General features: G+C 38.4%; 1 protein-coding gene and 1 non-coding gene across 9 annotated transcripts in view; both read left to right on the forward strand.

Annotated features, from left to right (window-relative positions):
• Positions 1-24,358, forward strand: part of SLC25A12 (solute carrier family 25 member 12) — a 229,822-nt gene that overhangs the window by 143,574 nt on the left and 61,890 nt on the right. For 4 of the 8 annotated variants that reach the window (XM_078327393.1, XM_078327395.1, XM_078327394.1 and 1 more), the window contains exons 4-6: positions 8,153-8,268; positions 15,297-15,400; positions 19,038-19,177. In XM_078327393.1, coding sequence (XP_078183519.1) covers positions 15,349-15,400; positions 19,038-19,177 — 192 coding nt within the window. In that variant the 5' untranslated portion in view covers positions 8,153-8,268; positions 15,297-15,348. The remainder of the gene's footprint in view (positions 1-8,152; positions 8,269-15,296; positions 15,401-19,037; positions 19,178-24,358) is intronic. The other 4 variants (XM_035304539.3, XM_035304541.3, XM_035304540.3 and 1 more) reach the window with 1 other exon arrangement.
• On the forward strand, positions 7,396-7,500 carry LOC118154957 (U6 spliceosomal RNA). The gene has a single exon (XR_004745205.1). It is a non-coding gene; the product is annotated as a U6 spliceosomal RNA (small nuclear RNA).

Raw genomic sequence — 24,358 nt, forward strand, 5'->3', positions numbered from 1 at the left:
GGCTGAAGGCTTTTGACTCCCATCTTTCAGGTATTTTTACAAGAGAGTCAGTTTACTCAACTCAGGAGAAAAGCCATCATTATTTTCATTAAAATCATACATGGCTGTATTATGGAGGTGAATGTAATATTTGCATGAATTAGATAAAGAAAATTTTGGCTCACTATGGCAGTTTCAGTCTACATCCCCAGGCCTTCAGGGCCCAGGTTCTTTATCCTACCTGTTGAGGTGCTTATGTGGCAAACTTTAAGAAACTAGGCAGTAAGTAATCTAAAAATTATCTCCATTACCACAGATATAAACAGATTTTAGAAATGGTGGGTTGAAGTGAGACAAGAAGTGCATGCAATAGACTTCATTTAGCTGGCTGTTGTAATAATTAAAAGGGAAAGATTAGTGTCTAAGTTCTTTGAGTCCAGGATTAGTACTGTATACAGTTTTATTGTCCCATAGAACCTCGCACAGTGTGTGAAATTTACTGTGTGTTCAACAAATGTTTGTTTTGGCAAGATTTTATATCATTTATAAATGGCAGGTATTGGGAACTTGTATACATTTTAGGTCTACTCTCTCATAATATCAAATCAGCTGCTAAATCACTGGATCATTGAATCATATGATTTTTCAAGTGATTAGACAATAAAGCATATAAAAATTAATTATACCTATCAAACTTCCTTCTTCAGAATTATTAAAGATAATATATATATATATTTAGCTCTTTTAGAAATTAGCAGAGTATTTATTGTTAGTAATTTAGTCTAAGACCTGATTTCAGAATATCCACACTTTTCAAATATTTCCTTTTGTGACCATTTGCTCTATTCTATCTCAGTAGTGTATCTTCTTTGAAGCTTCATGTGGTTCTCTTAGGTTGAGTTGCATTGTTACAGTAGGGCATTTAGGACATTTTCTTTTTTTTTTTATACATTGGAGATGGAGTCTTGCTCTGATGCCCAGGCTGGGTGCAGTGGTGCGATCTCAGCTCACTGCAACCTCCGCCTCCTTGGTTCAAGCAATTCTCCTGCCTCAGCCTCCCAAGTCGCTGGGAATTATAGGCACATGCCACCATGCACGGCTAATTTTTGGATTTTTAGTAGAGACAGGGTTTTGCCATGTTGGCCAGGCTGGTCTTGAACTCGTGACCTCAGGTGGTCTGCCCACCTTGTCTTCCCAAAGTGCTAGGATTACAGGCATGAGCCACCGCACCCAGCCCATTTTTCTTCTTATAATCATCCTTTTAAAAAGATATTCTCTGCTGAGCACAGTGGCTCACACCTGTAATCTCAGCATTTTGGGAGGCTGAGGTGGGAGGATCGCTTCAGGCCAGGAGTTTGAGACCAGTATGGACAACATGGTGAGACCCAATCTCTACAAAATTAAAGAAAAAACTTAGCCAGGTGTGGTGGCATGTCAGACCAAGTCTGAATGAGTGGAACTAGTATAGACAAGTTGAAGTGATTTGGTTAAGTGTGTGAGAAAACCTGGTTTAGGAGTGGTTGAAATCATGCTCTTTTGTGCTCTGCAATCCTTCCCCCATGTTTTCTAGCATGTTGACTGTCCCCTCTCTCTTGTTCCCCATCTCCTTTTCCCCAATAGATAGTAAAATAAGTAGGAGTGTTTTGATATGGGTGCTTGCTGTAGAGAGCCATGTAGCATACAAAACAGCATTGTATGTTATAAATAGCTCCATCAGTTGTCTAAAAGTAAGGCCATTAGCCAAGTATTATTTGTGGGATTGTGGCTTAAACTTTGAAGTTCTGAAATATAATAGAAAGCAAAATGATTTTATGCATTAAATGCAGATCTCAGAGACTATAATTGTGTGATCTAAGATATTTAGACATTTGCTTGGTTGAGATTGTAACTTCTAGAACCATAGTTTCTATATTTAGTCCTAGTCAGAAGTTTTTCTGGGGGTTTTGTTCTCCTATGATATGGAAAACTAGTTTTCTTTTCTTCTTCTTCTTTTCGCAAGTGTTTTCCTTTATGTTACACAGGCCTATAGAGAAACCTTTTATGGAGAAATCTTGATTGTTACAAAAACTGCAAAATTAACATATTAATATTTTGTCATTTTGTTAGTTCCTATTTGCTAAATTGAAAGGGGACTTTGTAGAAAATTTTTAAAAACACACCAAATTTAGAAAATGTATTTTTCAGAGTTATAAAATGAATGCATGTTCTTTCTAAAAAGTCAGACAATGGGGTAATGTGGTAAAAAGTCAAAGTACCTCCTTATCTCCATTAAAAGAAAAACTAATACGGTGTGAGCTAATCAATAGTTTCTTTGCTGCACAGTTAGTAGGTTGTAGTTTGCATTTGTTCTGTTAAAGTCTTGATTGGGACCTTCTAACAATAAAGGAATCCATGACAGGATAAAGGAAAAAGGAGCTTTAAAAATTATACTAGAGCCAGGCATGGTGGTTCATGCCTGTGATTCCAGCACTTTGAGAGGCCAAGGCTGGAGGATCTCCTAAGACTAGGAGTTCAAAACCAACCTGGGTAAAATAGCAAAACCCCATCTATACAAAAACATTTAAAAATTAGCCAAGCATCATGGTGCTTCTCTATAGTCCCAGTTACTCAGGAGGCTGAGACAGGAGGGTGGGTCACTTGAACCAAGGAGTTCCAGGTTACAGTGAGCTCTGATTGCACCGTTGCTCTCCAGCTGGGAGAGAGATTGAGATCCTGTTTCTTAAAATAAAGAAAGAAAGAAAATTCTGGAACATGCTTGCTTTATGTTAGCATTGCAGACTATTTCTTACTTTCTGAAAAACATTGTTGCATTATAATGCAGTAAGCATATAATGACTGTGGGCTTAAAATAGAGGAAAGTATCAGAGAGACTTTCAAGTAGCCTGTTTTTCCCTCATTCCCCCAATATTTTATTATGAAAATTTTCAAACATTCAGGAAAGATGAAAGAATTTTATAATGAACATGCATATACCTACCACCTAGACTACCACATAGATTCTTTTCTTTTCTCTTTTTTTTTTTTTGAGACAGGGTCTCACTCTGTTGCCCAGGATGGAATGCAGTGGTGTGATCATGGCTTACTGTAGCCTCGACTTCCTGAACTCAAGTCATCCTCCTACCTCAGCCTCCTAAGTAGTTGGGACTACAGGTGCCTGCCTGGTACCCAACTAATACTTATTTATTTTGGTATTTTTTGTAGAAATGGGGTCTTTCTGTATTGCCTAGGCTAGTCTTGAACTTTTGTGCTCAAGCAATCCTCCTCCGTTGGCCTTCCCAAGTGCTGGGATTACAGACATGAGCCACTGCACCCAGTCAAATTCTGCTATTAACATCTGACTATTCTTGCTTTTTCATGTATCCATCCATCCCTCTATCCTTGCATCAATCAGTCTTTTTTTTATACATTTCAAAGTAAAGTGCAGACATTGATACACTTGTTAAATATTTTAGCATGCACATTATTTACTAGTATTCAATATTTGTTTTGATGGTTTTGTTGCTGTTTGTTTTGAGACTGAGTGTGTCGCTGTCACCCAGGCTGGAGTGCAGTGGCGTGATCTCAACTCACTACAACCTCCGCCTCCCAGGTTCAAGCAATTCTCATACCTCAGCCACCCAGATAGCTGGGATTACAGGCATGTACCCCAATGCCAGGCTAATTTTTTTGTATTTTTAGTAGAGACGGGATTTTACCATGTTGGCCAGGCTGGTCTCAAACTCCTGACCTCAAGTGATCCACCCACCTCAGCCTCCTAAAGTGCTGGCATTATAGGTGTGAGTCACTGTGCCCAGCCTTTGAGTGTTTTTCTTTAAATGTAAAATTTACACATAGTAAGAAAATGTAAATCTCAAAGGTATATTTGCTGAGCTTTGACAAATGTACACCCCTAGGTGGCCTCAGGTGACTTTATTTTTATTGTGTTAAAATATACATAACATAAAATTGACCATTTTAATGGTTTTTAAGTGGACAGTTTAGTGGCGCTAAGTACATTCACATTGTTATGCAACTATTATGGTATCCATTTGCAGAATGTTTTTGTCATTCCATACTGAAACCCCATACCCATTACATAATGACTCCCCATTCTCTTTCTTTCTACTACAACCAGCCCCTGATAACCACTACTCCACTTTTTACTGCTACTATTTTAGCTGCCTTACATATGTAGAACAACACAGTATATGTCCTTTTATGTCTGCCTTATTTCACTTAGCATAATGTTTTCAAGGCACATCTATAAGATATGTCAGAATTTCATTACTTTTTAAGGCTGAATCATGTACTCAGTTGACTTACTTATTATTAATTTTTTTAGAGACAGAGTCTCACTCTGTCACCCAGGCTGGAGTACAGTGGCACAATCATAGCTCATTGCAGCCTCGAACTCGTGGGCTCGGGCTCAAGTGATCCTCTTGCCTTAGCCTCCTTAGTAGCTAGGACCACAGGCATGTGTCATCATAACTGGCTATTTTTTTTACTAATTTTTAAGTTGTTGGTGCTTTTGTGTATTTTTGTAATATATCTGAAGGTAACTGAGTATTGAGGGATGGCTGAATATTACCTTAACAGTTTCTTTTAATGTCTGCTTATTAAAGATGCCAGATACCCTTTCTGGTTTTCAGCTAGATCTTTAAAATTAAGAGAGGATTAGGAGGTGTACAGTGATGGGAGAACTCCAAATTGAAGGCAGGAGTTAGGAGTCTTCAAGTAGACTCACTGATTTGCTGAATGTTTTTGAGGAAGGTCACTTAACTTTTGCCTTTCTTTTTTTTTGAGATGGAGTTTCGCTCTTGTTACCCAGGTTGGAGTGCAATGGTGTGATCTCGGCTCACCGCAACCTCCGCCTCCTGGGTTCAGGCAATTCTCCTGCCTCAGCCTCCTGAGTAGCTGGGATTGCAGGCACGTGCCACCATGCCCAGCTAATTTTTTGTATTTTTAGTAGAGACAGGGTTTCACCATGTTGACCAGAATGGTCTCGATCTCTTGACCTCGTGATCCACCCGCCTCGGCCTCCCAAAGTGCTGGGATTACAGGCGTGAGCCACCGCGCCCGGCCTAACTTTTGCCTTTCTAAGGGTCCTTCTGGCTCAAAAGTTGCCTGAATGTATAATTTACCTTTTTGAATATGCTGACAGACAAAATGTAGATATTTAATAAATTCCATAGACTTTATGTTTTAAACAAAGGGCTACTTAATTGGAAACCTATGTGACAAGAGTCTAAACCCACAAGGACAGTGTGGTCTGTAGATAACTGATGAGCCCCGGTTGGTCGCCTTTCTGGAGGAGAAAGACTGCTTGTCTTCAGGGGGCTGGTGCTACTTGGGACCAGAAACCTAGTGTTGTCCAAGCTCGCAATTTTTCAAAAGAAACCAGAAAACCAAGTATTTATGGGAAATCTTGTGATTTCTTAATGTCAACTAATGCAACTAAAAAATAGTACTTTGCACGCCGAAGAAAACACGTTTGTGGACCAAATTCAGTCTGCCAGCTGATAGTTTGTGACCTTTGCTAATTCAGGAAGAAGTTTTTGGCCCTTTCTCATAAATATAGAAGGTTTTACTACTGAGCATGAAATATGTTTTAAAACTACATATTCTGTATTTCAGGGTAGGTGTATTTTTTATGTCCAATTTGTGATACTATTTTTTAAAAACCAATGTGCTATACCTTTTAAAAGAAAACCCATAATTAGCCTATTTTTTATTTTTAAAAGTATTGGTCAGTTTTTTTCTTCCTCATACAGAAATCACGTGAAAGATATACTATAGAAAATCCTTGTATCAATTAACACATTTTGAAATATATAGAATAATTAACATTGGACATAAAGGAAAGATTAGTTTCTAAGGAAAATACTTCATTGAAGACCACTATGCAGATCTGTGTATATATGAGACAGATTTTTATAATGCAGTTACTTGGACACTCATTTCTTATAAGCAGCAAGATGACATGGAATCTTTGTAGCAAGCTTGCTATGAAAGATGACGAAGCTAGCATATGCTGACTTTGTAAGGTCACTGAAAGCAATTTCTGTGTAGTTTTGACCACTGGTTAATTTTATAAGCTTGAGTATTATAAGATTCATTAAGTTCTAGAAACCCAATATGAGTTTCTGCACTTTTTGTTATGTTTTGTTTTGAAATGCAGTGGCTATCCACAGGCACCTGCATTGCATACTACAGTCTCGAACTGCTGGGCTCAAATCCTCATGCCTCATCCTCCTGAGCAGCTGAAACTACAGGTGCATGACATTGTCCCTGGCTCCCACCTTTTTTGTTCTAATTTTTCCTTTTAACATTTTTATTTCTAAAAAATAAAAAAATTTTTTTAAACAGGGTCTGGCTCTGTTACCCAGGCTGGAGTGCAGTGGCACGATCTTGGCTCACTGCAACCTCCGTCTCCTGGGCTTAAACTGTCCTCCCACTTCAGTCTCCCAAGTAGTTGGCACTACAGGTGCACACCACCACACCTGGCTATTTTTGTATATTTTTATAGAGACAGGGTTTTGCCATATTGTCTAGGCTGCTCTTGAACTCCTGAGCTCAAGTGATCTGCCTGCCTCGGCCTCCTGAAGTGCTGGGATTATAGGCGTGAGCCACTGCACCCTGTCTCTAAAAGTTTTACTTATTTATTTATTGAGACAGAGTCTGCTCTGTTGCCCAGGCTGGAGTACAGTGGCATGATCAGGGCTTATAACAGCCTCTACTTCCTGGGCTCAAGCAATCCTCCCACCTCAGCCTCCCGAGTAGTTGGGATTATAAGTGTGAACCACCATGACCAGCTAATTTTTTATTTTTACTTTTTGTAGAGATGGAGCCTCCCTATGTTGCCCAGGTTGGTCTCAAACTCCTGGGCTCAAGCAATCCTCCTGCCTGAGCTTCCCAAAGTGTTGGAATTATAGACGTGAGCCACTGTGCCTGGCCAATATTTTTATTAGTGACATTTTAAACATGTATAACACAGAGAATAATGTAAATTCTGTGAACTCATCACTTTTGATTATTACCATAATAATTATTAAATTTACAGGGTGCAGCCGGAAAGGCGGCCCGCCCCCTACAAAAAAAAAAGAAGAAAAGAAAAAAAAATTATTAAATTTATTTATACCTCCATTTCATCTCCATCCTATGGATTATTTTGATGCAAATTCTAGATGATGTATTTCATTTAAGTGTCTTGCTGTGTATCTCTAAAAGATAAGAATGCTTAACAACCACAAAAACCTCCTAAAAACATTGATTTTGTAATATCATCAAGCATTTGCATTATGTCGGTATTTCCATTTCCCTGTCTGTCATATAAATTAAAAACCTTTTTATTTACTTTGTTTAAATTGGAATCCAAATAAGGATGTACATTGTGATTAATTTTTGTATCTCTAAGGTCTTTTAAGATTGAGATTCCCTGTGCCTGCTTCAGCAGCACATACACTAAAGTTGAAATGATACAGAGAAGATTAGCATGGCCCCTTAAAAAAAAGAATCTTTTTCATAGCTTCTTTAAAAATTACTTTTCTGCAACTGTGGAATGTTTCTTCTGTCATTTCCTACAGTCTGCATTTATGTGGTGGTGGTAAGTATGTTCCTTTGTCTGTTGTATTTTCTATAAATTAATGATTAGATCTAGAGCAGTGGTTCTCCACAGGGGTGATTTTGCTCTCTGGGGCGATACTGGCAATGTCTGGAGACATTTTTGCTGGTCACAACTAGGGGATGCTATTGGCATCTAGTGGGTGGAGGCCAGGGATGGTGCTAAAGATGCTACAAGGCACAGGAAACCCCCACAACAGAGAATTATCCAACTTAAAATGTCAACAGGTTGAGAAACTCTGATCCAAAGACTTGATCAAATTCAGGCTTAATTATATTTTGCCTGGTTCTCTCTCTTTTCATGAAGTTAGGAGCTATTGATTGTTGCCCAGTTTAATTTGCTAGGGACTTACAAAAGGCTAATATCTAATTCTCCCTTTCTTCCTTATCTGAAGTACCTCTATAAAAACAAACTCCTCTTTATCAATTATTTGGTTACCCTTTACCTACAGTTCATGTAATAAAGGCAGATTAAATGCCTGATGCTTTCCTACAGTTCATGTAATAAAGGCAGATTAAATGCCTGATGCTTTCCCTTTCTTCACCAGCCAATGACATTTATATTTTATTTCAGGTTGATCTCCTATCAAGAGTTTTTGGCATTTGAATCTGTTTTATGTGCTCCAGATTCCATATTCATAGTGGCTTTCCAGTTGTTTGACAAGAGTGGAAATGGAGAGGTGACATTTGGTAAGGGAAAAAGAAGATTGTAAGTGATAAGTAAAGTTAGTGATGCTGGTCCAGTCTTCAATTGCTAAATCTAGTAACTAAATAGAGATTACTGCTTATTTAGGACCTGATCCATAATTGAATTTCCTAAAAGGATGTATGCAGATAAAGATGGCTTTATTTTCTTCAAAGCATTAAACTGTTGCCAAAGATGAAGAAATGTAGGAATGCTGTTGCTTTAGCTTATTGAGTCACTGACACTTTCACATTCCTAAAATAGATGGTGTAAGATTTTTCTTGTTCTGGGCCAGCCTGGGCAAAATTCCTTATGAGGTAGACTGAACAACATGAACAATTTTCTCATTCTTTAAGTGATTTTTGGATAGGGATTTCAGAGCTTCTTTGTAGCATCCCTGGAAAATTGCTACTATGCCATTGTAACACCAAGAATGGAACTGAAGGAAGATATCAAGGCAAACTTAGTTAGTGTTCTCTGAACTTCTAGATTTCAGTTTTAGGAAATAAGGCTAGAATATTAAAATTGCCATCTCAGTTTGATGTAGAAATTGATTTAAATCCTCTAGTAGATGCATAATCTAACACATTGTTGATGTTTCACAAGGATATACACTAGGATTTTTATTTGTAACCATATGTTAAAGACACTTATTTACAGAAATTAGTCTATGTTTAGTAAAAGTACTGGCTAATTTTTCCTGCAACAATTTTTTCAGTAAAAACCATGTAGTATATTTTCAAGGACCTTGAACACTGCCCCCACCTTTTAAAAATATTTGAATTTTTACTGAGGCAAAAAACACATAACATAAAATTTACTATCTTAACCATTTTAAATGTATAGTTTAGTAGTGTTAAGTATATTTATATTGTTGTGAAACAGATCTCCAGAAATTTCTCATCTTGCGAAATTGAACTTAAGCTCCTTTTATAGTGTGAATTGGCATGGATATTTGTAGAAAAACCCTTGAAAATCAGGCTTTCCCTGAATGGCATTAAACACTTTAGGTGTTTGAGTTCCTAACTAGATGTCCTTTAGTAAACCTCAAAGGAAGTATCACTGGAATGGTCAAAGTGGTGAGAAAGTACAAGTCAATCAGAAGGACCAGTAGTGCCTTGACCATAACCTTAGTAGGCACATTTTCTAGCTTGGCATTGATTGTTTTCTTCCTTCTGCCCATTGACTTAATTATCTTCTGTATGAGAGATGAGAGTATGAGAAGACGTTCCAAAAAAATGCTATGCAGAGTGTTTTTGCTGTTGTTAAGACGGGGTCTTGCTCTGTCGCCTAGGCTGGAAAGCAGCGGCATGATCTTGGCTTACTGCAACCTCTGCCTCCCACGTTCAAGCGAGTCTCCTGCCTCAGACTCCCAAGTAGCTGGGATTACAGGCACATGCCACTACGCCAGCTAATTTTTATATTCTTAGTAGAGATGGGGTTTCACTATGTTGGCCAGGCTGGTCTTGAACTCTTGACCTCATGATCCTCCTGCCTCGGCCTCCCAAAGTGCTGTGCAGAGTTCTTTAGAAGTTGGCATCCTCCTCCTTTGGAGCAAGCTTCGAACATTTTGCCTCCTGAAGAATGTTAACTTTCCTCAGAAACACCTAGATTCTGTAGTTTAAAGCACAAAACCTCCATCCTCTCATTCACATTAACCATGTGCTACTAGTAATGCTGCATTTTCTAGTTTCAGTAGTTTCACACATGCTCACGTATATCACAAATATGTTGCAGAAATGCTTGGGAAGTAACTGGATACAGATGTCTGGAGTTAGTGACAGTGCCCTGTGCTTATATCCTGTGTGCATTAAGAATTAGATCTCACAACCAAATTCTAATTTATGTTGTCTCTCTACCTTGATATCATGGTTCTTTTTGTCTCCTCCATTTAATTACTCTCCGCAGTTTCTATTATATAAAGTTAGTCACTCAAGTCACTTCATCCAACAGACTGTCAAGACTAACTTAACAGTAAAGACACATGCCATTGTTGATAAGTAGATTAAAATGAGTGTAGGAAGTAGCTACATTTATATATACCTTATTTAATGTAAATGAAAGCTTGTAGTTATTTGATCTCAATTTTAGATTTTTTTCTTTTTTTTTTTGGAGACGGAGTCTCACTCTGTCACCCAGATTGGAGTGCAATGGAGTGATCTCGGCTGACTACAACCTCTGCCTCGTGGGTTCAAGCGATTCTTCTGGTTCAGCCTTCCTGGTAGCTGCGATTACAGGCACCCATCACCACGCCCAGCTAATTTTTTAATTTTTAGTAGAGATGGGGTTTTGCCATGTTGGCCAGGCCGGCCAATCTCGAACTCCTGACCTCAGTTGATTGGCCCACCTCCACCTCCCAAGTGCTGAGATTACAGGCGTATGCCATCGTGCCCAGCCAACTTTAGCTTTTTATAGGTTTTCTGTTTTTCTCTCAGACTATGATTTATGATGAGTTAGAATTTTAAGAAATATAATTAGGATTAAACACAAATCAGTTTTAATTTTTACAGGACCTGGTATAAACTAAAGAACATATAAGCCCTCTAGAATCTTGCTTTCATTCTTTTGCTCCATAATCTAGAGACAGGAATATTATTATGGTATAAAAAAAAGATAAAGCCAGATGCAGTCGTGCATATCTATAGTCCCAGCTCCTTGGGAGGCTGAGGTGGGAGGATCTTTTGAGCCCCAAGTTTGAGGTCAGCTTGCACAACATAGTGAGACCTTGTCTTTAAAATAAAAAAATTAAAAAAAATTTTTTTAAGTTGTACGCTGTTTCTGTTGTGGGTTTCCTGGCTAGCTGATTGATGCTCTTGATTGTGCTCACCTATTTCCTAAGGACTTTGACCATTTCGTCTTCTGTCCCTGCCTTCCTAGTTTTAAGGATGCACTTTCAGACAAATTTCCTTAACTAGGATCAAAGAAATAAAAGACAATTTAATTTCATATTTTTAAGAAGACAAATATTGAAACTGTTGTAGCAAATGCCATTTAACAAGATTTCTAGGGCCTGCTTATTTTGAGCCATATTCAAGACAATAGAATTTCTGCATAAGGAAATAATTAACTTGAAGTTTATTTTTATAGGATTTTGGATCGGGGGTGAAGGTCAGTTTTCATGTTTGTACCCACTTAATAAAATGAATTGTGCTTATATACTTATAGGCACATGTTTAGGTAAAAGGAAATTTTAGATCCATTCTAAATAAATCCTTTTCACCAAATGGCATTCTGTTTTTTAGTTTGGAGCTAGTTACAGTTTTCTCTTGTGCACATGAGAGAAAGTTGGGAGACAATACTAGATGCAAGGTGTAACAAAGTGGACAAAACCTGTTATGCCATCAGCATCTCTTGTAGACTATGATGATAATGTTATCTGTGTACTTGTATATATTGTTCTCATCTATGCTTTTGTCTTTTTAGATACGATTTTTATACACATCAAATTTATATTTGAACTGTGTGTATCTTTGCAAGTATTTATGTAAGCAGTAATATTAAACATTTACTTGAGTGCTTATATGAGGTTTTTTTTGTTGTTAAAGATGCCTCCACTCTCAGGGAGAGGACTTAGATTGAGGCCTTGGAAATGCGTTTCAGAATGTGAAACCTCAGGAAAGGGTTCTGGAGTTTTTTTAAAGAATGAATAAAATATTAGTTAATTGTTTCCTCTTTGATGTTTCTTTAATAAAACTTCTAATGCATGCTGTGGATTACTTAATGGCTTGTATATCTGTTACTGCCAGGTGGCATGAGCCTTGTAGAGGCCATTGCATGACTGGTATGTGCTAGATACAGTGTAAGTTTGCCTTGGTCTCACTACTGTCCACAAGTATATTGGAGATCCTATTCAGTAGTATTAGATTGAGGTAACCTAGATAAGCAGTTATATGCAGTGGCTCACATCTGTAATCCCAGCAGTTTGGAATGCCAAGGTGGGTGGATCGCTGAGCCCAGGAGTTCAAGAACAGTATGGGTGACATGGTGAAACTCTGTTCCTATGAAAAATACAAAAATTAGCTAGGCATGGTAGTGCATTCCTGTAGTCCCAGCTACTCAGGAGGCTGAGGCCAGAGGATTGCTTGAGCCTAGGAGATGGAGGTTGCAATGAGTTGAGATGGTGCCATAGCGCTTCAACCTGCGTGACTGGAGTAAAACCCTGTCTCAAAAAAAAAAAAATTGGCTTAATCAAGATTTAATCTCTTTTTTTCTTTTAAGACAACAAACTGTTATCTATTAACTAATAAAATGAGTATGAAACATGTTACATGTTCTGAGTTCTCTATTAACATCAACATTGTGTTCCAAATTTGGTGTTTGCCTAGGAATGGAGACTCTTCAAAGTAAACTTTTTCAAGGACACATCCTCGCCCCCTGACTGAAGAAACCTCAAAAAGCAGGGATTCTGGCTGGGTGCAGTGGCTTACGCCTGTTATCCCAGCACTTTGGGAGGCTGAGGTGGGCAGATCACAAGGTCAGGAATTCAAGACCAGCCTGGCCAAGGTGGTGAAACCCCATCTCTACTAAAAATAAAAAATTACCCCGGCATGGTGGCGCATGCCTGTAATCCCAGCTACTCAGGAGGCTGAGGCGGGAGAATCACTTGAACCCGGGAGGCAGAGGTTGCAGTGAGCCAAGATTGTGCCACTGCACTCTAGCCTGGTGACAGAGCAAGACTCCATCTCAAAAAAAAAAAAAAAAGGCATGGATTTTTAAAAAAATGTAGTACTATGCTTGACCATTAATATGTATAGGAAATAAAAATGTGTTCCATTTGTGTCTCTGAAATAGGCTTTTTTTCCCTGGAGAGAATAAATTGGGGTGGTTTAGACAAAACTACTGCTGTTATTTAAAGAATCAGGAGATTTATGAAAAATGTACACTTTCTCACTGGAAACAAAGCTATAGACATGAAATTATATTAAATTCTGTGGTGGCTGGGCACAGTGGCTCATGTCGGCAATCCTAGCACTTTGGGAGGCCAAGGCGGGATGATCACCTGAGGTCAGGAGTTCAAGACCAGAATGGCCAGGCTGGGCAAGGTGGCTCACACTTGTAATCCCAGCAGTTTGGGAGACTGAGGTGGGCAGATCACAAGATCAGGAATTCAAGACCAGCCTGGCCAATATGCTGAAACCCCCATCTCTACCAAAAATACAAAAAAATTAACTGGGTGTGGTGGCACATGCCTGTAATCCCAGTTATGAGAGGCAATGACAGGAGAATTGCTTGAACCTGGGAGGTGGAGGTTGCAGTGAGCCAAGACTGCACCACTGCACTCCAGCCTGGGTGACAGAGTGACAGTCTCAATTAAAAAAAAAAAAGATCACCCTGTCCAACATGGTGAAACCCCATCTCTGGCAAAAATACAAAATATAGCATGGTGGCATGCACCTGTAATCCCAGCTATTTGGGAGGCTGAGGCTGGAGAATTGCTTGAACCCAGGAGACAGAGGTTTCAGTCCACCAAGATCATACCACTGCATTCCAGCCTTGGTGACAGAGTGAGAACTCTGTCTCAAAAAAAAAAAGGAATTCTGTGGCAACCAGGCATAGTGGCTCGTGCCTGTAATCCTAGTACTTTGGGAGGCTGAGGCGGGAGGATCACTTGAGGCCAGGAGTTCAAGACCATGCTGGACAACATGGTTGAAACCCTGTTTTTACTAAAAATACAGAAAAATTAGCCAGTTATGGCGGTGTGTGCCTGTAACCCCAGTTGCTTGGGAGGCTGAGGTGGGGTAATCTCTTGAACCTGGGAGGCAGTGGTGGCAGTGAGCCAAGATCACACCACTGATTTCAGCCTGCATGACAAAGCAAGACTCTCATAAAAATAAATGAAAATTCTATAATAATAAATACCTAGTTTAATTTGGTAAGAAGTAGAGCTTCACCTGGGTATTCAAATTAAATCAGGAAGAATTTTTTATATTTTTGCTTTCAGATATTACAGATAATTTTTTGTTTTTGTTTTTGTACTCAAGGCTACTAGAGTAGCTTAAGAGTTCAAGGTTAAAAAAAGGATGGAGTGTTATTAGTTTTTATGCTATTTGATGATAGACTGTTGAAGCGTCTAGTTTAAATAATAATAGTCTTTATTTATGTAAGTACATATATATGTATGTATTTTGAGACAGGATCTTGCTGTGTCACCCAGGCTAGAGTGCAGTAGTGCAGTCTCTGCTCACTGCAACCTCCACCTCCCAGGTTCAAGTGGTCCTCCTGCCTCAGCTTTCCGAGTAGGTGGGACTATAGATATGTGCCACTATGCCGACGAATTTTTTGTATTTTTAGTAGAGACAGGGTTTCACCATGTTGGCCAGGCTGGTCTCAAACTCCTAACCTCAGGTGATCCACCTGTCTCGGACTCCCAAAGGGCTGGGATTACAGTCGTGAGCCACCACGCCCAACCAATAGACAGTCTTTAAATGTGAACTCATCTTACCTGAGAAATGGACTTTTACATATATTTGACAGCAGGACTACTGTATTGAAAATACAGTAGTCCCTTCCAGAGGTAGGTAAAGGGCTAGTAGAAATACTTTCAGAGAAACAGGAGGTCATTCAGGAAACTAATGATCACCTGAGAGTGGAACCCAGAAGTCAGGGACTGAGTCTACATGCCATGTTGGTTGGGACTTCCTCTACAAGTTCCTGTTGTTGGTCTTTTTGTTGTTGTTGTTGTTTGTTTTCTTTTTTGGCCTCCCAGTTGTTCCTCTTCTTTCTCCCCAATTTTTCCTTCACTGAAAAACTCTTCACTTCTACAAGTCTCACCATTGTTTTTGTTCAGTTATATGCAAGGATATTCACCATTAATGGTGGGAGTCCTAAATGCCTCTCTGACTTCACTTTAAGTACTATGCAGGTGAAACTCAGCTATTGAGGAACTTTTCCCTCTGACAATAAGAACGTTTGGTCTCAAGCCTATAAGTTGGACATAGTGGCTCCTGCTGGGCTGGAATCCTTGGAATAAGGATGTCATTGGGCTGATGGTAGGTGGGCTGTGTCACAGGGCTGATGGCTTGTATACCTACAGGAGGAGTTCTCTGGCCACACCGTTGGTACAGCAGCTCCTTCCAGGCTCATTCATGGAACAGGCATGGTGGCAGTCTTGGAGAAGAGTGCCAGCCCCGGTCAGAGGTAATTTTGTACTGCAGAAAGGTGAACAAGACCAGTAGGAAGTGCCCATAAGAACCAGGGGAGGGATGAGGGTGGATGAGATGGGGAGACACAGTATGGGCTGTGGGGGAAATTAAAACCTCTGTTAAGACATATTTACATAATATATATGCTTCAATGTGTATTTCATCTAGTCCAATCATCATAAGTGACTGATACAGCCAAACTGACTAATGTTACACATCTGTGAACATTTTTTACTTAATCACAGTTGTCACCATTACCTGCTCTCCTGACAAATCACTGCTCCTCTCCTTTGAGCAAAGAGAACATAATGACAGGCTACTTTTGTATCTGGCCCTAGTTCCCTTTTCAATGAAAGTATAAAGCATCCTTTTCACAAGCCCATGCTCTGCAGGAAGTGAAAAAGTTGTCTATTGTTTTCTATATGTCAGAAAATGAATGGATTCCTGTTTCTCTTAGCTATGCCAAGCTAGTATAAAATACTAGATCGTGATTTTGCTGCCAATAAGATGTGACTGTCATCTCCCTTTCTTCCAGGCCAGAACTATACCACAGAAATAGCGTTCTTAAACAGGGCAAAAAGATCCTTGTTTGCCACTGGAAAGATGGGATTCTCTCTGGGGGTGGGTGGAACTTGCTGTGCAGTTTCAGTTAGATGTATTTGGTATATTTGAGACTATTGGTGTTCCCTTTCATGTCATGTAGGACCTGATAAAACTGGGTAACATAAAAAAGCCAGCTGTTTGAGTTATTCCTTCACACAAGTATCAGCTCTCCAGTTCTGGAGCTTTTATATAATTTTAGAAGCACATTCTGATACAAGTAAAGTGGCGATTTATGAATTGGACCTAAAACAATAGTTCTACTAAGTATTTCTGTGTGTCTGAATCAGCCTCAGTCAATTGGTAGTAAAAACAGTAACAACAGAAGAGAAGTAGAATACATCTCCAGAAGTGCCAACATAGGTTTGTAATCTTATTATTCTAGTAATTATAGTAGTCTATGATGTTTTTTAAAAACCCTGAAAGTATCAGGGTAAATAAACCACAGCATATAATAATGATCATAACAAAACCATATACAAAGCCATCAAGTGATCACTTTGGGAGAAGTAGAAAATGTCCAAATACTCATGGAAAATGACAGTTCTGTATTTGGGGAGATCAATCACTATGACTAATTTACGTCATCATTTTAATTGTTTCAGAGATTCTAAGATCTTATTTAGAGATGGCTAAGAAGTTTATGAAATAGGATATCTAAAGTTTTTATTAGAGATATTTTCCAGATGTAAATTATACTTTATAAATTTAGTTCATAAATATCCTTTTTGTGATAGTAGAATTTTTTTTTTTTTGAGATGGAATCTTGCTCTGTCGCCCAGGCTGAAGTGCATTGGCATGATCTCAGCTCACTGCAATCTCTGCCTCCCTCCTGCCTCAGCCTCCAGAGTAGATGGGGCTACAGGTGTGTGCCAACATGCCTGGCTGAATTTTATATTTTTAGTAAAGACAGGGTTTCACATGGGGGCCAGGTTGGTTTCAAACTCCTGACCTTGTGATCCACCTGCCTTGGCCTCCCAAGTGCTGGATTACAGGTATGAGCCACCGTCCCTGGCCAAAAATTTTTTTATAGATAATTAAATTTCCTTAGCTTAAATGCTTTTGCATTTTGGACTTTATTTTATATAGTTTCACATTTGAGATTCTGATAATTGCTGATTATATAAAAGGGATTCAGTTTCATTCTATCATTATATAAAAGGTTGCATATATACATTTATTATCAAATCATTGTATTTTAACTTGAAATAACCCTTAAAAGGTTACCATGAAATAACGATTCCCTTTAATAATCATAATGTTACTTAATTAAATAAATATAGTAATTTGTTATTCTAATTTGCTTTCCATTAATTTTAATTTTTTTTAACATGAAGGCAAAACAGTTCTTTTTGTTAGACCCTAAAAATAAGAAATTAATTAATTTGGGACCAGAAACAGCTAATTAGTTAAACTAGAAAGATCCTAAAAATCTGTCATGATCAGCTACAATATTTATAGCCCTAAATATGGCTGCTACCTTTATTTTTTTAATTGTTTTGTAAACATAAACATATTTTACAACTTGGAAGTTTCACATAGATTTAAGGATCATTTTTTGTGTTGATTAGAAACCAGGATCTCACAAATTGCTATTGGGTTAATTCTTTTCTTTAAAAATTTTTATTTATATAAGGTGAAAATCACTTGACCTGAAAACTCTGAAGTATTTGTCACTACTTAGGCAAGAAATGAATCCTGCATTCCTTTTGAAAGAAAAGATGAGAATCCCATCTCTTCAGTGACATGCAATGCCTTCTTCCAGCTTTGCTGATTGCTATAATCTATTCAGAGCTGTTATATTGAGTCTAGACTGTCCAGTTCAGAAGTTTTACATTCCCCTATCCAAGTAGTAATGCTTTTATTAAGAAAAAGTATACATATATAAAACTAAAGGGAATCCATTAAACCATTTGCAATATGAGATCAGTATCTTATTTAAAGAATTTGCAGAAATTAGAGAAAATAGCATAGTTGGAGATTATAAAACCTTAAACTTGTATTTCCTAATTCTCTAGTATAACTGATGGCTATTAATGGTAAAACCTTTCACTAATAAAATTGGCTTAAATTTGAAAATCATTTTGTTCTTAAGACATCAGCAAAACAGGCTTCCTGCTTTCTTAACTTTGTTCATGACTTTTTTTTTTTTGGCATGAGCTTCTAAATTAGTCTATCCAGTCTATGCTTGTTAAAGTACCAGTCATTTGTGAATTGACTTTTATAGTAAGTATAGAACTGTGTAAGAAAGTGAATGATGTTGTTAGTGCATGATGACAAGCTGCCAGAGGATTTTGGTTCTATGTTACACAGTGTGACTAGTTCCTATCTAAAAATTAGTGTATTGCATTTAGCTCTTTATTTAAAAGTGAATCACTAATTTAACTTATCTTAAAATATTTTAATAGTTCAGACTAATAATCATGGATTTTAGGGGGATTTTGAAGCTTTGTGTCAAGACCATATTTTTAACAATATCAGAAGCTTTTAATAAGGTGCTTGCTGCTGAGCTAATGATATGCTTTTCATAGTATTTCTTATACCTATCTTCAATAGACATATTCAGGCTAGTGTGAATGTAATAATCAAGCCTCAATCAAACCATACTTAGTATGACAAATATTGCATTATACTGTAATTTAGGTGTTCATGCTTCTGATAAAGGGTTTAATTCGACTCCTTTAAGAACTGGGAAAACACTATTGATTTTATATAGAATGTAAAGTAGCAGCCATTTATAATGTAAGATAGAAATCACTTTCTAATTAAAATTAAATAAAGAGAAATTAAGAATCTCATGGCCTTATATGCAATGGTACATAATATTAAGTGTAAAATTATATTTTTTATATCAGTTGTGCTCCTGTGCATGGTTTCTGGGCACACACACACAAAACTTGCAGTTAATCTTAATAGAAGCAGATAATAATTGACTTTTAAAACTTCTCTTAATTTTTTTCTGTAGGAACATTGCAGTGGGTTAAACTATTTATTCCAGATATAATTGATTTATTTTTGTTTTCCCTTTTAAGAAAATGTCAAAGAAATTTTTGGACAGACTATTATTCATCATCATATCCCTTTTAACTGGGACTGTGAATTTATCCGACTGCATTTTGGGCATAACCGGAAGAAGCATCTTAACTACACAGAATTCACTCAGTTTCTCCAGGTGAGCTTAGTTTTCATAACAAATACCAATATATGCTATTCTTCTTCTATGCCCTTCCTTTTTCTTTTTATTAAGTTTATTACAAAAATAGAAGTTCTCTGTGATATTTCACCCCTATTTTTTTAAAAATACATTTTATTGTGCTTTAGGTTCTGGGGAGCATGTGCAGAACATGCAGGATCGTTGCATAGTTACATACATGGCAATGTGGTTTGCTGTCTCCATCCCTGTCACCTATATCTTGCATTTCTCCCCATGTTATCCCTCCCCAACTCCCTGTCCCCCTCTGTCCCTTCCCTAGACCCCCCCCAGCAGACCCCAGTGTATGATGCTCCCCTCCCTGTGTCTGTGTGTTCTCATTGTTCAACACCCACCTGTGAATGAGAACATGTGGTGTTTGATTTTCTGTTCTTGTGTCAGTTTGCTGAGAATGATGGTTTCCAGATTCATCCATGTTCCTGCAAAAGACAGAAACTTATCATTTTTTATGGCTGCATAGTATTCCATGGTGTATATGTGCCACATTTTCCTTGTCCAATCTATCATCAATGTCACCTCTATTTTTTAAATTTCCCACTCGCCAGAGACAACTTCTTTAAACTCTTACAGCTATTTCTTTCAGGGTTTACTTCTATTTATTTAAGTAGTAAAGCACTTCTACTTTTTAATTTTCTACTTTTAAGTGTTTTTAAATTGAATTCCAACTATAGAAGATTATAAACTAGTTCTTTCACCTCTCCCCTCTCCCTGTCTATCACTAACTTGGACTTCTGTCCTCTTTTCCCCAATATAATTATGTCATGATTCTGCTTAGATCTGTAATCCTATGAGTTATTGTAATTTTGTAAATACTATTCATGGCTACAGTTATTATTATATATATTTTTGAGACAGAGTCTGGCTGTGTCGCCCAGGCTGGAGTGCAGTAGTGTGATCCTGGATCACTGCAACCTCCACCCCTGGGTTCAAGTGATTCTCATGTCTCTGCCACTCAAACAGCTGGGATTATGGGACTGTGCCACCATGCCTAGCTAATTTTTGTATTTTTAGTAGAGATAGGGTTTCACCATGTTGGCCGGGCTGCTCTTGAACAGCTTACCTCTGTCCGCCTTGACCTCCCAAAGTGCTGATATTACAGGTGTGAGCCACCGCACCCAGCCTAAAGTTATTATTGTTTTTAGAGTTTCTAGTTTTCATTTGTTTAGTTTTCTATGTACCAAGTCATTCTCAAACCTTGGCCCAGTTATTAAAATCTCTTTTTAATACATTTAAAACATATTAGGTATTCTATGAATTTCATCTTCATGGAGCTCTCCAGGAGCTTTCTTTCTTTTTTAAAAAAAATTGAGGTAAAATTTACATAACATAAAATTAATATTTAAAAGTGCACAATTTAGGCCAGGTACAGTGGCTCACACCTGTAATCCCAGCACTTTGGGAGGTCGAGGTGGGCAGATCACTTGAGATCAGGAGTTTGAGACCAGCCTGGCCAATATGGTGAAACCTTGTCTCCACTAAAAATACAAAAATTAGCCAGGTGAGATGGCGAGCACTGTAATCCCAGCTACTTGAATTGAGAGGCTGAAGCAGGAGAATTGCTTGAACCTAGGAGGTGGAGGTTGCAGTGAGCTGAGATCGCACTGCTGCACTCTAGTCTGGGTGACAGAGTGAGATTCCATCTCAAAAAATAAAAATAAAATAAATAAAAGTCCACAATTTAGTGGCATGTAGTACATTGACAGTGTCTTGTAACCACCACCTATATCTAGTTCCAAAAAATTTTATCATCCCTAAAGGAAACCCTGTTCCATTAAGCGCCACTTTCTATTTCTGCTTTCCCTCCAGCTCTGGCAACTTCCAGCCTACTTAATCTTTCTCTATGGATTTACCTGTTATGGATATTTAATATAAATGGAATTGTACAATATGAACTTTTTTATTGAGATGGAGTTTTGCTCTTGTCGTCCAGGCTGGAGTTGCAATGGCATGATCTCAGCTCACTGCACCCTCTGCCTCCCGGGTCCAAGTGATTCTCCTACCTCAGCAGGAGACAGGGTTTCACCATGTTGGCCAGGCTAGTCTCAAACTCCTGACCTCAGGTGATCTGCCCGCCTCAGCATCCCGAAGTGCTGGCATTACATGTGTCAGCCACCACGCCTGGACAGACAATATGAACTTTTGCATTGTTTTTTTTTTTCCCTTAGCATAATTTTTCCCTTAGCATTTTTAAGAATTATCCATGTCATAGCATATATCAGTGCTTCATTCCTTTTTTGTGGCTGAATACAATTCTGTGTATAAATACACTATATTTTGTCTATCCATTCATCAGCTGATGGACATTTGGGTTGTTCCCACCTTATGGTTATTGTGAATAGTGCTGCTGTGAGCATATGTATACAAATATTTGTTTGAATACCTGTTTTCAGTTCTTTTGGGTATAGACTTAGGAGAGGAATTGCTGGGTCATACAGTAATTCTGTTTAACTTTTTGAGGAACCACCTGGCTGTTTTCCACAGTACCATTTTCCTGTTGCTTTCTGACCTGCTTCTGAGCCAGAAGCCAGACTGTGTAAGCTTGCTGCATAGCTGTCATTCTGTGATCACCCTTCACTTTTATCTTGGAGAATCCATTTGCCATTCCATTATGTTGACCCTCCTGTTTGCTGCATTTTATCTCTTCTTTTATTGTGGTTTACTTATTTTTGGTAGAATAATTCCTGCAGTGGCTTCTTGAGGAAAGTAGAATAATATTTTTTTGAGACCTTTCACATGTAAAAACCTCTTGTTCCGGCTGAGTGCAGTGGCTCACACCTGTAATCCTAGCACTTTGGGAGGCCAAGGTGGGCAGATCGCTTGAGCCCAGGAGTTTGAGACCAGCCTGGACAACAAAAATTAGCTGGGTATGGTGCCACACAACTGTAGTACCAGCTACTCAGGAGGTGAGATTGATGCTTGAGCCCAAGGAGGTAGAGGCTTCAGTGAGCCATGATCCTACCACTGCATTCCAACCTGGGAGACAGAGCAAGACTCCATCTCAAAACAAACAGGCTGGGTGTGGTGGCTCACACCTATAATCCCAGTACTTTGGGAAGCCTAGTTAGGTGGATCACAAGGTCAAGAGATTGAGACCATCCTGGCCAACATGGTGAAACCCTGTCTCTACTAAAAATGCAAAAATTACTGGGTGTGGTGGCATGCATGTGTATTCCCAGCTACATGGGAGGCTGAGGCAGGAGAATCACTTGAACCTGGGAGGTGGAGGTTGCAGTGAGCCAAGATCACACCACTGCACTCCAGCCTGGCAACAGAGCAAGACACTGTCTAAAAAAAAAAACCAAACAAACAAACCCCTCTTGTTCCACCATTACACTTAAATAGTTTGGTTGTTGAATTCTAGTAGGAGTTTATTTTTCTTATAATTTTGACCTCCATTTCCAACCTGGGCCGGTTCACCCCACCTTAGGCAACCTGGCGGTCCCCCGCTCCCGGGAGATCACCCTATGATGCTGAACTTAATGTGGACACCCAATTGGCGTAGCACACTGCAGCCCGGAACTCCTGGGCTCAAGCAATCCTCCCACCCCAGCCTCCTGAGTAGCTGGAACTACAGGCACGCGCCACCGTGCCCGGCTGTTTTTCTTATAATTTTGAAAGCATTGTTCTTTTGTTTCTAGTTTCCAGTGTTGCCACAGTGCCATTCTCATTCTTGATTTAGTCTTAAAGCTACTCCCCACCACCAACTCTGGAGTGTTTTAATATTTTTTTTCTTTTTTTTTGGTGTTTATGAAATTTCAAGATGATATTCCTTGGTGTGAGTTTATTTTTATTCATTGTTCTGGGCTGTTCATTCATTGGGCTTTTCTAATTTGGAAACTTTGTCCTTCAATTCTTGAAAATTTTATTACTTTTCTTATTTTCTTACTTTCTAGGACTATTAAAGGTTACATTTATGAGTTTTTAGTTTTCTCTCCTATTTTCCTTCTGACCCTTCTATTAAATTTTATATTTCTGTTGTATTTCTGATTTTCAGGAGCTTTTTTTTGTTTCTGAATATTCATTTTAAAAAAATGGCATACTGTTCTTGTTTCATGGATGCACTGTTTTCTTTCACGTCTTCAAAGATGTTAATTAAAGACAGGTTTTATTGTTTTTTTTTTTAAAGTTTTCTTCTTGCATAGTGTCTGCTTTCTCCACATTTCTTTTCTTTTTCTTTCTTGTTTTTTTTTTTTTTACTATTTGTTTGGGTCTCTGTTTTTGTTTTTTTTCTTTGAATCAGGGTCTTGCTCTGTCCTCCAGGCTGGAGTGCAGTGACAGGATCATGTCTCACAGTAGCCTTGACTTTCCCAGGTTCCAGCACCTCCCATCTGAGCCTCCTGAATAGCTGGAACTATAGGCATGTGCCACCATGCCCGCCTAATTTTTTGTATTTTTTGTAGAGGTGAGGTTTTGCCATGTTGCCTAGGCTAGGTCTTTTATATCAGATTAGGGAATCAGGGAAAGATTATCTGGTCTCCAATCTGGAAAATTAGATCTGGCTTTTGATGTTTTGGTTGCTGAGTAATAATTAGTTGGAGGTCTCAATGTTCAGTTTTGCAGAAGGACTTTCAGTTTATTACCTTTTTTCACTGTGGTATTCTCCCTCTTAACTGTGTGTGGTCTATGCTGTTTCAGAGATCCTCTATTAAACTCTTCAGACAGTAGACCACTAGTCTTCTGCCAAGGTTGGGAAAGGGCCAAGGCCTTATTTGGAGTAAGGCAGGTGATTAACTGCTTCTTAAACAGACTCCAACTAAGCCCCTTGTTTTCACCTCCACCTTCACCATCACGTCCAGAGGTACCAATGTAGCTAATAACTGAATCTTTTGGGGGTTCTGTCATGTATATTAGTTTCCTTTTTGGCTTTTTCTGCTAAGTTTTTTTGAGTCCATTAAGTCAGCTGTCATTTGCTTTTCTGCTTTCTGATCGGGAAAATATAGTTGCTATCTTCTCCTTTTTTGTTGCCTTTGACCTTGCGTTTCTATTTCATTTTGTTTTATTCCTTTATTGTGATTTTAGCGGAGAGTGGAGTTTTGGAAGACAGTAGAGTTAAATGTACAAGTTTAGTCTCATCCAGGGTCACACTGTTTCTGAAGCTCTGCTAATTTTTAATCTCATTATTAGATAAAATGCATTTTCAAG

This window comes from Callithrix jacchus, chromosome 6 (genome assembly GCF_049354715.1).
Source record: "Callithrix jacchus isolate 240 chromosome 6, calJac240_pri, whole genome shotgun sequence".
Classification (NCBI taxonomy): domain Eukaryota; kingdom Metazoa; phylum Chordata; class Mammalia; order Primates; family Cebidae; genus Callithrix; species Callithrix jacchus.